This window comes from Odontesthes bonariensis, chromosome 20, assembly GCF_027942865.1.
Source record: "Odontesthes bonariensis isolate fOdoBon6 chromosome 20, fOdoBon6.hap1, whole genome shotgun sequence".
NCBI classification, from domain to species: Eukaryota; Metazoa; Chordata; class Actinopteri; order Atheriniformes; family Atherinopsidae; genus Odontesthes; species Odontesthes bonariensis.
The window spans coordinates 19226386-19240786 of NC_134525.1; the positions used below are offsets into that span (position 1 = coordinate 19226386).

The window sequence follows — 14401 nt, forward strand, 5'->3', positions numbered from 1 at the left end:
AACTACCTGCTGCAGCTGGATGGAATTCTGATGGAGAACTTTCAGTCAGAATCAAAACGGTACAGTCGCAGCCCATAAAGGAAAGCACTGCTCTGTATGGTAATGAAAAGGTCAGCAGAGCTGAGGACAGCTGCAGGGTTGAGTGATGCTTCGCTTTGGGTTTCTCATGGCATGTCTTTGGTTCTGCAGGAGAGAAGCCATACATCTGTGAGATCTGTGGGAAGAGCTTCACGAGCCGGCCCAACATGAAGCGCCACCGCCGCACCCACACTGGAGAAAAGCCGTACCCCTGCGAGGTGTGCGGCCAGCGCTTCCGCTTCTCCAACATGCTCAAGGCCCACAGAGAGAAATGCTTCCGCGTCAGCAACCCCATGGTTTCCGACTGCAGCGACCCCCTCGGCCTCGACCGGCCCCTGGCCTCCCCGGCAGCGGACTCTTCCGGTCATGCCCAGCTGAGGACGACAACCCCCGCCGCGTCCGTGACCACGCCCGCTGCCGCCTCGAGCCCCCATCGTCTCCACAGCGCCCAGCTGTCTCTGCCTCTCCTGCACTCCATGGGGGCGCTGCCCCCAGCTCCGCATTTACCCCCACCGCCTCCCTTGTTCTCTGCTGGTAGGATGAACTCCAACAACTAACACATCTCTGTAGCATCGAAAGCACTTTGTTACTTTTGTTTCTTTATTTTTCTTTGAGCTTTTGGGAGGACTCTCAGTGGGAGAGTGATGCACCTGAAGAACTTAAAAAAAAGGCTTCGTAGAGGCCTCGTAACAAACACACCTACAACAGTAACAAGTAGTTCTTTTTTACTCTGTTGAATACTGGAGATACTCAGAGTCCAGTAGGATGGTCATTATCACTCCTCTTTGAATTTCACAGGTTTATACTGGTTTCATTTGAATTGTCCCAACCCCACACACATCTCTTTGCACAACTATTAGACTCTAGCATCCTTTACAAAACTGGAGGGAGAGTTTCCTTCCTTGTCACTCATAGATAGATGATGATTAGAGTAAATTTTATTCTTTTGTTTTCTGCCAAGATGTAGCCAGCAGTTATGGTCTGACCCAGCAATAACCAAATGCTGATTTGTCTCTGAACATATACGTGTATATGACATTGCCAATAACCAAATCCTGTTAGCTCAACTGCTCCAGTGAAATAATGTATTACAGCATTAATAATATATCCTGCACCTTACATTTAACTCCAATGATATTCAAAATGTACTCCTATCTGTCTTTGTTTTTTTTCAAATTGTGATTGTGTGTAATTCGTGGCACCTTCCAGGGACGTTGGAGAAGTTGTGATGCATGGTGTGGTGTTTGATGGTGTGCATGTGAGTTGCGGAGACTGGAGGTGAGAATCCTCAGATCAGCGAGTTAACACTTGATCTTCCCCAAGTCAGGAGACGGATAATATTGCTGATTCTCATCTTTTGCTTACATTAAGCAAGCGCACTCCTCTCATGCGGATCTGGCTACCAGGACAAGATGGCGTTTTTTTTTCTTTCTCTTCTGTGACTCGTTAGTAAGACCTAATGCACTAAAAGCCCACAATATAGTTGTAGGTTGGACCCTAATATTAGTGGTAATGTTACGTACAGCTCATTTTCCCGTTGAATCCAATTGGTGTGATTATTTTGCAGAATATCATGAGTAGATAGAAGGATAGAAAAGCTCACAGAAATGTGTTCTCATAGTGGAATGGGAAGATTTTATGCTTACAGGATGTAACCCATATTGTGCAATGATAAATCCTACATAATATTTCATAGCCCAAATCTCTCAAAGAACATTGACGGTGATAACGTTTTTGTCACAACACAGCACCTTTCTGTTCTATCTTTTTTTGTTAGAAAATAGTGATCTGTAGAAGCTGATCAAACTTGTGAACATACAGTGTGATGCAGTATAATACCCCTAAAATCTGTACTCTGCCAGAGTAAATCAGATGGGAAACAAACCCCTTTCAGTATACCGCTCTCATAAAGGAATGGCTTGACATTTCTGGAGATATGCTGATTTGCCTTCTTGCCAAGAGCTGGATGAAACAAATCCATACCACTCAAAGATCTGTTGATCAAATTTGAGGCTCGACTGGAAATGGCTGGACTGGCTTTGTCCAAAGAAAAAAAACTTCCATCTACCAGCATCTTCTTAGCTCCTTAATCAACACTTGTTTATCGAATCAGAATATACATTTGTTTTTTTTTCCCATTTTCTGTTGGTTTTGACTTGCTGGGGCAGTGTTCCAAGTTGAGCTCCTAAGACCTCCCACTCCTCAGCTACCTCCTCAAGCTCCTCCGGTTGAAAAGTGAGGAATTACCTAACCGGTTGAGGGATAAAAGCTCTCCAGCGTGCCCTTGGTCTGCCCTGGCATCCTCCTGTTGGACATGCCTAGAACACCTCACTTGTGATAGATGTCTGAGCCTCCTCAACGTCCTCCCTTTGATGAGAAAGAGCTCTTTACCCTGCCTCTAATAATGAGCTCAGAAATCCCTAAAACAATGCCCATTTCTTCCTTTTTATCTTGTGACCATAGTGGGGGCTTGTAGTTTAGATGAACCGCTTTAAATTTTGGCTCAGCTCTATCTTTACCTTTGCTGTTTTTCAACTGGATGTAAAACTTAACTGTATTTCATTTGCATGTTTTTTCTTTCTAATTTCCTCATTTGACATGGAAACTAAAATTGGAAGCAGTTAAATATTATTAACTGGAAAACAGTGAACATGAAAGTACCTAAAACCAAGAAGTTCAATTAAGCCGCAGCATGCAATCGAAAAAAATGCACATGACATGCTCTGCAGGACTGCAGACACTGCGCTGATCTGCCTGTCAGTCGTCCGTGAGAATCTTAAAAAACCTCCACTCGAGGTAAAAATTCATCCCCATCATGAGACCTCAGTCTTGACTTTCTCCGAAATGTTTGATGTTCTTGACACAAGGACTTCCTGGAGTCTCAACGAACTGTTGTTTTGTTGTTAAAGGTGATGTTAGATGGAACTTAGCCAGCTCTGTCCTGCCATTTCCAGTCTTTACGCTAAACTAAATTAAGCTAAGATAAACTAAATTAAACTAAGGTGAGCTAAATTAAGCTAAATTGAGCTAAATTAAGCTAAATTGAGCTAAACTGAGCTAAATTAAGCTAAGCTGAGATAAATTAAGCTAAATTAAACTAAGCAAAACAGCCCAGCTGACATTTGTCACTTTGTAGTAAACAGATGTGAGAGTGGCATCAGTCATCTCCCTCAACTCACTGCATGAATGCAAATGAGAATTCTTCTGACATTTCATCGGTTTCATAATCACAAGAGTCTCTGTTGTCACTATTGATGTTTTCTGCTCACTTTATCTATAAATGGTGTCCTTGTAGTGTAGCATTAACCTGTATATGAACTGATCAAATGTGTTTTTTTTTCTCATGTTTACAGGGAGAGTCAGTTGAATGTGCCCCCACGTGTCTTTGCTGGTACTTTAGAAAGTTGAAGTTTGTGAATGCTTTTGTAAATGAAATAGCTTCTTTTTTTTTGTTTATCTTTTTTTCTAAAGGCAAATTTGAGCACCTTTGTTTAATTTTTACATCTACCCCAGACACATGTATTTTTTTTAAATTACCATGGGTATACGGTAAGGGCCTCATCAGACATTATTTAACAATGGTACATTCTATCTTTGTTTTCTTCAAACAAGTGTCAAACACATGTTTTGTATTTTGATTTGCTGCTTTTGTACAGGGTCCAGTCTGAGACTGCCTTTTAAATTAAATCTACAGCTGTTCGATTGTAATGTAATTGAATTATATTCTGGCTGTTACTGAATCCATTTCAGGGTCAGAAATTAGCTGAAATTTAAACACTTGTAATCGTTTGAGATAGCAATTGCCCACATTTTGAAAGTAAAAGTGAGCTATATTATCATCAGTGAAGAAAATAGGGAGTTGGATATAATTGTTTTTCTCAAAGTTAAATGTGCAGAAGAGACTGAAGACAGCAAACGACTATCTTTATATATGCAGAGTAATTTTGTAATGACTCCCTGTTAGGCACTATTGCTCTCTTGTGGCAATTAAGTAAACTGCAACCTGTTAGCAGTCCTGCACTATGAGACGAGCCTCCTTTGAAAGCACACATCACTTATAGTTTGGCTCAAGCTGTCATTGGAGAAGCTGATATTACTTTGGAAAGAAAGGAACTGAGGTCATACTCGCCTAGACTTTTTTTTCTTCTTTTTCTTCTTCCCTGTCTTGAGACCACCATCCCAAGAGATAATAATGATGTACTGTGGTTTTAGTTTGTGTATTTGCCTTATAAATAGAGGGAATTGTATGTTTTTTTGTTATGGATAGTGACGATAGCTGATGGTAAAGGAGAAGAAATGGTAGTAAATACTACTGATTTATGCACTTTGAATTTGTTTGCCACACTAGCCAATAATAGGGACATGCATGCAGATACAAGGTGAATTTGATTAGCAAAAGATGTGAAATGATGGAAAGATTTCCATATGTTTCCAGATTTATGGAAAAAAAACTGCGTTCAGTTTTTCTCTTAAATTCACTCGGAAAATATTGACACAGAAATGATTTTTAACAAAAGTTAAAAACCGCAGTAAACCTTTGTGTGTCGTTTCTTCCAAACGGATCAGAATGTGTTCAGTAAGTTGCAAAGGTGTCAGGACGGAGCCTTTTGTGTTGCAGAATAACTCGTCTGTTGTCGACATCCTCCGCGCTGAGGATGAACTCTGTTGACGTCGAACTCTGTGTTCTGGTCAGTCTGTTTCCTTAAACAAGCATCTGGGACTTTGTTCACAACAGTAATCGCGAGAAATTAGTTCTACATGTTACCAGTTTTATCGAGTTGAGAGCTTGATACGTCTGAAAAAATATAGGAGGGTGTTATTATTCTCCAATTCAGCTGGTAGGGGTTGAACCCTGACATTCCAAGCAAATCTGCTAATGCTGATGCTGTGTCTGTCTGTGTGGGTTTCCCTGGCAAAAAAAGACTACAGCAAATGATCTAAATGCAGTTGTTTTTAAAAAAAACAAAATGTGTACTTGGCAGGTGTTCTATGTTCTGAATGTATGGAGTATGGAGCCCGCAAAGGGCCATTGAGACATATTTCTTTTATCTTGTGAGCTCACGTTATTATCATGCACTTTCCATCATAATTTTCTTGTGCACGCAAGATGATTATAAAAGGCACCAATCAGGAATTCAATTCAATTCAGTTACATTTTAATTGTATAGCGCCAAATTACAACAAAATGTCGTGTCAAGGCACCTCAAAGACACGGTCCAATTCAAGCCAATTTTTGTAACAATCAAATCCAGTTCATTATATTACAAATGAGTCCATTTCACACGTACAAAGCCTTTTTTTTTTTTTTTTTTTTTTAAAGTAGCCTAGCTAAGGAAAACAACAGATTGCACCCAAAATTCTCTTTGATCCAATCCCCCCGCCCCCCCTGCTGAGCGTGCACAAGGCGACTGTGGAGAGAAAAAAACTCCCTTTTAACAGGAAGAAACCTCTGGCCGAACCAGACTCGGGAAGGGCGGCCATCTGCCTCGACCGGCTGGGGGTTGAGAGGACCGAAAAGTGGGGACAACAAGCACCATAACACCAGACACCAGGGGTAACAGCTGAGAAAGAGAAACACAAGTTAATGACAACAGTAATGTTATATGTATGTAGCAGAAAAAGGAGAAGAGAGTGAGGAAAAGTGCATCATGGGAGGTCCCCAAGCAATTTAGGCCTATAGCAGCATAACTATGGGATGTTTTAGAGTCACCTGAACCCCCTCGAACTATAACCTTCGTCAAAAAGGAAAGTTTTAAGCCTAAAACAGGGTGTCTGCTTCTGCTGTGCACCTTGGTGATAGAGAACTTGTCCTCTTGATCTCAATCCACACAATAATCTAACACACTGTTTGATTTGATTTGTATCTGTTGCTATTCGTAGATAATTAATGTGCACTAAAAAAAAAAAAAAACACGTCTCATTGTTTCCGTTTGTGTTTGCTAAATTTCTAAAGAGATTGCAACATCTTGTGGAAAATTATAAGTGTGTTTAAAGGTTACCCTCCGGCGGGGGTAGTTTTCATGGCACAGGCTCTCCCTGTCACTATGAAGTATTTGTTGGTCTTCCGGTTAAACAAACCGTAGAAGGTTATAATGTTGTGTACAATAGAAGGTTTTCAAGATCCTTGTTGACTGTGTTGAAACCAACAATATTGCCTCGCAACACAAGTGTTATCAATATGTCTTAATAAATGATCCCTGTGCTGGAGCAAGGCTTTATTGAATATTCGCTATTCATTGCTGTCACAAAGCTACAGAGCCCCTGAATTCCTGATTGATGACATTCGTCTTGTGCACATAAAAACCCAAAACATTTTACAGTGTTTTACAGTCCAACGGCAGTGAAGCAGAGATTATCCATGTAGTCACTGAGAAGGGATATTTCTGCACAGTGCACAGGAGTCTTTTATTCAAGGCGGTTTGTCTTCCAATCAGCCAAATTTTCCCTCACTGAGGCGAGCAGCCAAAGGCCTGCATTCATTAGATGTGTTCAAAGGTGAACGTGTCCTTGTGGTTAAATAAGAAGTTGTCTTTGATTAAGTGGGCACCAAGACACCTTACTGATAGTGCATTCGGAACTGCACTAAAGGCAAATGCCATGTATTGAACCTTTCCACTTATCCCATTTCATTTCCACGCTTATCCCTAAATCCCTCTCCTCGACCCTTCTCGTTTTAGTCCCTCCCACCAAAAATGCAACTGGGGCGGTGATTTGTAGAAACGAGGACGGTGGAGGTTGAGGTAACGGGCATTTGCCAAAACGAGTCACATTTGCCTCAGACCATAATTAAATATGACTCGGCAACGTCATCGGATGATTATGTTGGTGCTGCCTGCTGGTGTATTTGATTGTTTTGTCAGATGAACATCAAAGGTGTTTGTGGCATGGTATAGATTTGATTTGAATTCAGTGTGCAAGGTGGGATTAGTGCGTCACACCACCTTTAGACGTCATTGATGCCGAAAGGATATACTGTGAGAAGACCTCTTGCTGAATTGAATCCTGGTGCTTTGTGCCTGCGCCAGCCAATCAAATTACTGGATTGATCGTGTGTCTGATCTCATGACTGATTGTGGTTACAATTCCTTCAGGCCGACCCACCATCGAGCACTGACGCGTCGCGTGGGTATGAATTTCGACTTAGAATTCCTCCGAAAGGCCTCCTCTCTCCTTACATCTCTACCTTGCAGGTACATTTTAAGAAATGAGACATCCCTCAAAGTGTTTTGCTGAGACTGATTTCTGACTCCCAGGGGATGGAGACGAGAGGAGAAGAGGAGGCACAAATTGCACAAATGTAAAGAGTATTCCGAAAGTTGCTCTTTGTTTGGAGAGTTCTCTACTACTACTGGATGCGCTATTTTGGGTTTAGCTGCTAAAACTGAAGTTTGCATCCAAAAGAGTTTTATTTTGTGGCCTTCAACTAGAAATGTTGGGAAAAGTGTTTGGAAGAATTACAAAAACCCCTTGGTGGATATTGGTCGGAAAATATTGTATGTATTGTTGTTGGCATTGTGAGTGTGTGTGATTGGCTTTTTTTTTTTTTTTTTTTAAAAAGCGCCATATTTTGGTTAATTTCACAGAGCACTAAAACTGAAAGCAAGAAAAAAAGTTTCAATAATCAAAATTAAATGTAATAAAGTAGAACGAATGTGATCATTCAGTTAATAGTCTCGTTTGTAAGTTAACTTTTGAAAACGCCCAGTTTCACTGTTCTGGTAGTTTATTATCATATTACGGATTTCCCTTCTATGTCAGTAAAAATGAGTATCTTTTGGTTTTGAAGCAGTGGCCAGAAAAAAACCCAGAAATTTAAGACATCATCTCGTACACTGGTTATGACATTTTATACCATTTTTGTCACCGAGCAGTAACCCACCGATACAGTAAGCAATCAATTTTTGCCTAATCAAGAATCAAAACAGACATAATTAGTTAAAAGAAATGTAAAGCGCCATGCTTTTTTCTTAACCACCAACCAGTTGGTTGAAAGGCTAAAAGCTACTTTTAGAAGGCTGTTTTAGTGTGGTTTAAAAAGAAATGTGCCACCAAAACATTAAAGATAACACACTATAATAAAAGTTGAGGCTTTGTTTGATTGTGGTCTACGTTTAAGATCAATTACATGCACTTGAATATGAGCGGCGTTTGTTAGCTAAATTCGTTTGTTAGCTTGTTGGCTAAAATGTAGTACTTCATACTGAGATAATACACCAGTGTGCAGATATTCAGTATATTATCGTATAAATGATTAACAATATATGCACATGTTGTTAGAGTTTTTTGACATAATTGTTTGCTTCAGCTCCATATAGCTGTCGAAACTGGTGCAGTGTTACCACCAGTGTTTTTTTGCAAAAAATTCCAGCCACAGTGCTCTAAATTACTTTACAAATATTACACATAACCCAAACCTGTCACTACCCTGGTATTAATTGGACATATACATCTCAATATGCAAAAAAAAATAATGGAATTGTGACCGGTAAACAGCCAAAGAGAGAAACCTTGAAGAAAACTGGAAATTGTACACGGTGAAATGAGTCACTGATCATTTAAGTAAACAACAGAATTGGAATAAGAAATGAGTGTTTGTCTGGTTTTCCATAAATCTTAAGATTTTTTTTTGTCAGTTTCAGGGCTCCTCCGGCTGAACAAAATTTTGAAACAAATGTTGATCATTTTGCATGTGAATGTTTTGTCATCTGTTTTAAGAAATTTGTTTGTTGATGATTTTTTTTATTTTTTTTCCCCTTCCCTTTTTGGACAAAGCTAGATTTGACAAAAAGCACCAACGCCGTTGTCTATTCAGAATTATATCCTCCACGATGCATCTCCCATACTTATTCACACTACACCCTGTTAAAGAAATAATGATGTGTACTGTTATTCGCTGATTCTCTACTTTATAATGTAAACACTACAGTATGTCTTAGTTACTTCTGGTGTACAGCTCATGTGTAGGCAGTAGTTGTAACATTCAGCTCTATTAAATACTAAAAACAGTACAAGGACAGTAGTGTCTAGAGGTGCTAACAACATTAGTCTGTATTTTCTGTCTTTTATTGTATTATTGACCAGTGTTTACTGTCTGTAACACAGCAAAGCATAACAACATCATTTCAATATTAAACAATATAGATATATTATTGCAAATGTACATATGTGCTTCTATTATTATTATTGTTATTTCTGTTTGTATGGTGTTGGGAAATTAATTTAGTCTCCATATCAGTCAAGATTTGTTTTTATTGCATTCGGTGCACAAAATGTTAGTTATCAACAGGTAAGCGTCACAATCTGTCCATTAATTGTAGTAGCTCATTTATAAAAATGGAATCAAAGAAGAAAAAGCTACAGCATTGTGTAAGATGAATATTAAGAGATAGTCAACCGCACCACAATGAATCTTGATGTTGGTGACCCTGAATCTGTCCTAAGACTCCCATAAAACGGCGCTGTGCTGCAGTCAATCCAAGCAAATTTCTGTAGACAAACAGGAGGCTGGAAGCATTTTCACATCTTGGTGAGACGCAGGGTGTTCAAGCGGACCCCCAAAACTGTGGCCCCAGAGGCATACTGGATCTCTCTGAGGATCCCGTTCCACTTCTTCTCCGTCTCATTATACCTAAGGAGGTTAACAGACATTTGTTATGAAAGAAAAGGTAAAACTTGGACTGAGTAACATTTTGCTTGGCTGTTTTTGGTTAAACAAACTACTACCACTACAGAGCAAATACTCAATGTGATTCCTGCTGCACTGTGATTTCAGTCATCAGACCAAACCCATATATAGTTTACAATCAAAATTAGGCAAAATTTGACAAATCAGCTATAATTTTGGCGTGACAATCTACAAACATAACTTACTATATTCCCTTTAATAATGTCCAACACAAAGTGCTTAATAACAGAAATGACTGTTTTTTAAGATGCACCTCCAAATGTCATTCATCTCTTTGGGAAGGATCTCATCGCTGTCCTCCAGAGGCGTCATGGCAAAACCTCCTACAGTGTAGAGGGTACCGGCCAAAGACACAAGATTCAGAGAGCTACGCTCCTGAGGAAATGGTACAAAGTCTGACCACCTGCAACATGTAACGCACACACACATACAGCTATTAAGTCTGGGTAAACCACAGTACAGTTGTTGTAGAAACCTTAGTTTGTCTCTGTGTTGACACTGTGATGGATTGGCAACCTTTACCCTGCTTTTTCAGATGAGATGTATTTGTGTAATGAGGGTTGGCGTGGCCTAAAGTAATTAATGTCTAATATAAAGGCATGCGTAATTATTAGGCTGAGAAAAAGGAGATGTAGCAGACATTAAAAAGTCATGTTTTTATGCCTTAACGTAGATATAACACTCCAGAAACACACCTGAAGTCTTAAGTTAACACTGGCCAATGAAACATTTAGCTGCGAGTCATCACGATTTGCAAAAAAAAAAATCATACCAAAGAGCAAAGACAGACATTGAAATTAAAGTTATTGAAATAAAGGTGGGCATATTTGTATTTTTGAAAGTCCAGAAATTAAAATTAAATGACGATTTGTTAGCAAAATGATTTTAGTAATGTAGCTACCAAGTAATTCTGCTATCTATATGTTCCCCTAAAGAGGACAAACATTCTCTTTGTTTAACATTCAGTTTTGATAATACATTTTTGATTGACTGAAAGGGTAGCATTTGTTCAACACTTAAGTTAGCTCTGGGGAATGTCATTTCTCTGATCATCACTGCACGATAGGCTGCACGGTATTTTTGTGAATGAATTAAAACAGTAAATCTGACACTTTGGCTTAGGAAAATAGTAAAACGCTACCAGAATTAAAAATGGGATAATGTAAATAAAAGCAACTAAGAAAATTATTTCAGCTCTATATTCGGAAGAACTCACTTGTTGGTAGCAATGTCGTACACTTCCAAAGTGTCTGTCAGGCCACCGTCGGTGACTCCTGTCGCCACATATATTTTGTCCTTATGAACAGTGGCTCCAAATAAGGAGCGCGCAGTCTTCATGGGCGCGAGCTCCTTCCACTCAAATCTCTTGGCATTGTATGCACACATCTTCTTCAGACAGCTCCTTTTTTTTTTTTTCAACAAAAATAACAACACAGTAAGTTTTGAGGTTTCTTTTCGGCTCGAATTCCCTTTATATGACTTTTATTAGGAAAATGTATCGGGTTCCATGTTTTTCTGGATTAAAAGATCAGTCCTTCTGTCTTCAAACTTTTCAAAATAAGATTTGATTATCATATTTCATACTTATACTTACTTGTTGTCTCCCTTTCCTCCAATCACATACACAATATCATTGTGCGATACCGTTGCATGTCCGTAGACTGGGTACGGAAGTGACTCTGACTCCCCCCATTTAAAGGATCTGTGAAAAATAAGCCGCACAAACAAGTAGATTAATCAGAATTGCATCTTGAGGAGTTCATTCTTATTGTTTCATCGGAACTATCGGATCGTCTACTCACTGTCTGTCGTAGACCAGAACTGAATCCAAAGTGCACTCCTGCTCCTTCAGCTCCCTCCCTCCCAACACGAAGATGGTGTTCTCAGCCTCAGCCATTCCGAACAAGAAGCGGGGAGACGGGAGGGGAGGCATCCCGAGCCAGTCAGCACTGACGGGGTCGTACTGAGGTCACAGGAGTCAAACATTTGTGAAACAGTCGTGTGAAAGACTTTACATATTGGGACATAATGATGACAAAAAAATCCCCTGGTCAATCTTGAAATTGTACCAATTTCAAGATCTAGTGTTTGGGATCATTGTCCTGTTGATGACCCAGTTTCAGCCAAACATTAGCTGTTAGACAGATGGCCTCACATTTGACTCTAGAATACTTTGGTATGGAGTTCATGGTGGACTCAATGACTGCAAGAGGCCAAGGTCCTGTGGCTGCAAAACAAGCCCAAATCATCAGCCCTCCACCACCGTGCTTGACAGTTGGTGTGAGGGGTTTGTGCTGATATGCTGTGTTTGGTTTTCATCAAACATGCTGCTGTGCATTATGACCAAACATCTCCTACTTTACAAATCTCAGCTGTGCTGCCTTGTTCTTTTAAGAGAGAAGAGGCTTCCTCCTTCCAAACAAGCAATACTTGTCCAGACGTTTTCTAATTACACTGTCATGAACTTTGACAGAACACGCTCACTAAGGCCTCTAGAGTCTGATATGCAGCTCTTGGGTTTGTTCCCGTTTGTCTGAGCCTTGCACAGTCTGACGTCAGTGTGAACTTGCTGGAACATCTTCTTCTGGGAAGATTGGCAGCTGTCTTGAATGTTTTCCACTACATTCTATCTGTAGAATGATGGACTCCAAATAATTTGGAAAGTACGTTATAAGCCTTCTCAGATTGATGGGCAGCAACAATTGCTTCTCTGAGATGTTGCTGATGTCTTTCCTTTTTGGCATTGTGTTAACACACACCTGAGTGCTCCAGAGCAGCAAACTGAAGGTGCTCACAGTTGTTGACTTGCTGCTACTTAACTTTCTAATTTCTGTAGAAGCAATTTTTCATACACTGCTTCTGCATGTTTACTTAGTAAATGCAAATGCGACACTTAGTCAGGCTTTATTCTTTCATTCATGTAGATTAAATGTTTGTTTTTTTTGCTCATTTAATACATATTCTTATATTATCTTAAGAAGGGCTGATCTAAGTTTTTTTTTTTTTTTTTTTTAATTTTCAGAATTGTTCATCTTCTTTGCTCTGAAAACTTTATCAAGCACCTTTCTTACCTGCAGGAAGAAGGAGCAAAGCGGATCATCCTTGTTCTGTTCATCAAAAAATAATCCCCCAGCCACAAAGACCTGGTTCTCCTTGGTGACCAGGCTTACATGGTTCTTAGGTATCTGTGTGGAGATTGATGCTACAAAGCAGTCGTTTCCTGATGGGTCATAGGCCACAGCACCTGCGTCATTTACCATTAATATCAAGTCCCTGACAAACATCCCAAATCTCAGGTTATCATTGAGAATCCCAGGGAGAAGACTTTCTTCCTCCTCCTCGTCTTCAGTCGCTCCATCTTTTTGGGCTTCACTGTCCTCCTTCTTGCTTTTTCCTGTTTTAACTTCGGGCATTATGCCAGCACGGGCATTCCTAACTAGCTGGAGTTTCTGTTGCAGCTCAGGGTTGGATGAAATCAACTTGTGCTTCTCCACTTTTTCTTTCAGAAAATCATCAGTGACGAGACGCAAACGAACACAATCTAGTAAACCTGGAAGTTCTTTCTCTCTGCTCTCACTATCTTGGGACACCCAGTTCATCACAGCCTCAAACACTGTGTCCTCTGACTCTACATTCAAATTGTCATTCGTCAAAATGGCTGCCAGCTCACTAGGAAGGAGCTGGAGGAAGTCCTCATCTCTGGAGATGAGCTGGAAACGCTCACAAGCGTAGTTTCGGGCAGAGACAGCCAACCTGGGGCAGTCTAGCATCAAACCAAGCCTAAAGACAGCCAGACAGTTGCTGAGGCTGAGGCGCTTTTGTAGAAAAGACACACACACAGTGAAAATAGAGGGAATCTGGTATATGTTAGCAACAGCAAAGATGTCCTGGACATTCTGCTCTGTCACATTGATTTTGGAGGTATACAGGTACTTGAGGATCAGTCCCATGACGCCAGGCTCCACATCCTCCAGGACAATTTCTTTCTTTTTGCTCTCCTCCAGGTCAGACAGAAAGATGGCGCGGAAGTACGAGCTGCAGGCGCACAGTACCAGGCGATGACAGGGGAACTCCTTGTCTTTGATCTTCAGCACGCAGTCAACCAGCTTGTCATTCTCCAACAGATCATACAGGCCATCCTGGAGCAGAGTCTGCTGGTATAACCTGGGCTCGTCCGCTGGGTTTATTGGCTGAGCCATCGTTCCTGACAGGAGATATGAAAAAAGCCTGTAAGGGGCAGCAGATCTAACAAAAATGAATTGTCTTTACAGCAGAGCAGTTCGTTTCTAGCCTGGAAAGTGGGTTTAGGTGCACAGTCAATGTGAGCACCAGCTGAATCCCGGAACGGCCCACTTCCTCCACAGCTGTCCTGACCCTTCAACTGAGCTCCAACTGGAAGGTTATTTATAGACCGGGTGCTCAGCTTGGAGCTATGGGCTTTATTCTGGAACATGAAATCCAATATCCATGTCTCTCTGTCCCCTTTTCCAAGCTCCATCCCCATCAACTCCCCTGGGACAATCCCCTGACTCACCAGCAGCTGACGCATTGCTTCATTGCAAAAATGTCCACCATGACTCATAGGGTCTCTGTGACATCTTAGCCACACGGTCAGTTTACCATTTTTTGTATTATGTA

The 14401-nt window shown here is 40.6% G+C and overlaps 2 protein-coding genes across 2 annotated transcripts in view; one reads left to right on the forward strand and one right to left on the reverse strand.

Annotated features, from left to right (window-relative positions):
- The window catches only part of zbtb47b (zinc finger and BTB domain containing 47b), a 32378-nt gene extending 23093 nt beyond the window's left edge, over positions 1–9285 (forward strand). The window contains exon 6 of the mRNA XM_075452960.1: positions 190–9285. Within this exon, the coding sequence (XP_075309075.1) occupies positions 190–635 (446 nt within the window). The 3' untranslated portion in view covers positions 636–9285. The remainder of the gene's footprint in view (positions 1–189) is intronic.
- A 22-nt stretch (positions 9286–9307) lies between these two features.
- klhl40b (kelch-like family member 40b) lies at positions 9308–14151 on the reverse strand. The gene is made up of 6 exons (XM_075452961.1): positions 12835–14151; positions 11566–11726; positions 11358–11465; positions 10980–11165; positions 10017–10166; positions 9308–9706 (listed from the first exon to the last, which is right to left on the reverse strand). The coding sequence occupies exons 1-6, from the start codon at positions 13960–13962 to the stop codon at positions 9595–9597; spliced, it is 1845 nt and encodes a 614-aa protein (XP_075309076.1). The 5' UTR covers positions 13963–14151; the 3' UTR covers positions 9308–9594.
- Between the last annotated feature and the right edge of the window lie 250 nt (positions 14152–14401).

Bases quoted from the DNA above. Each gene is read 5' to 3' on its own strand.
- klhl40b (XM_075452961.1), bottom strand. From the start codon at position 13,962: ATGGCTCAGCCAATAAACCCAGCGGACGAGCCCAGGTTATACCAGCAG. The intron at 11,727-12,834 runs GTAAGAAAGGTG...CTGTGACCTCAG, and splicing joins TTTGCTCCTTCTTCCTGCAG to TACGACCCCGTCAGTGCTGA. The intron at 11,466-11,565 runs GTGAGTAGACGA...TATTTTTCACAG, and splicing joins GTTCTGGTCTACGACAGACA to ATCCTTTAAATGGGGGGAGT.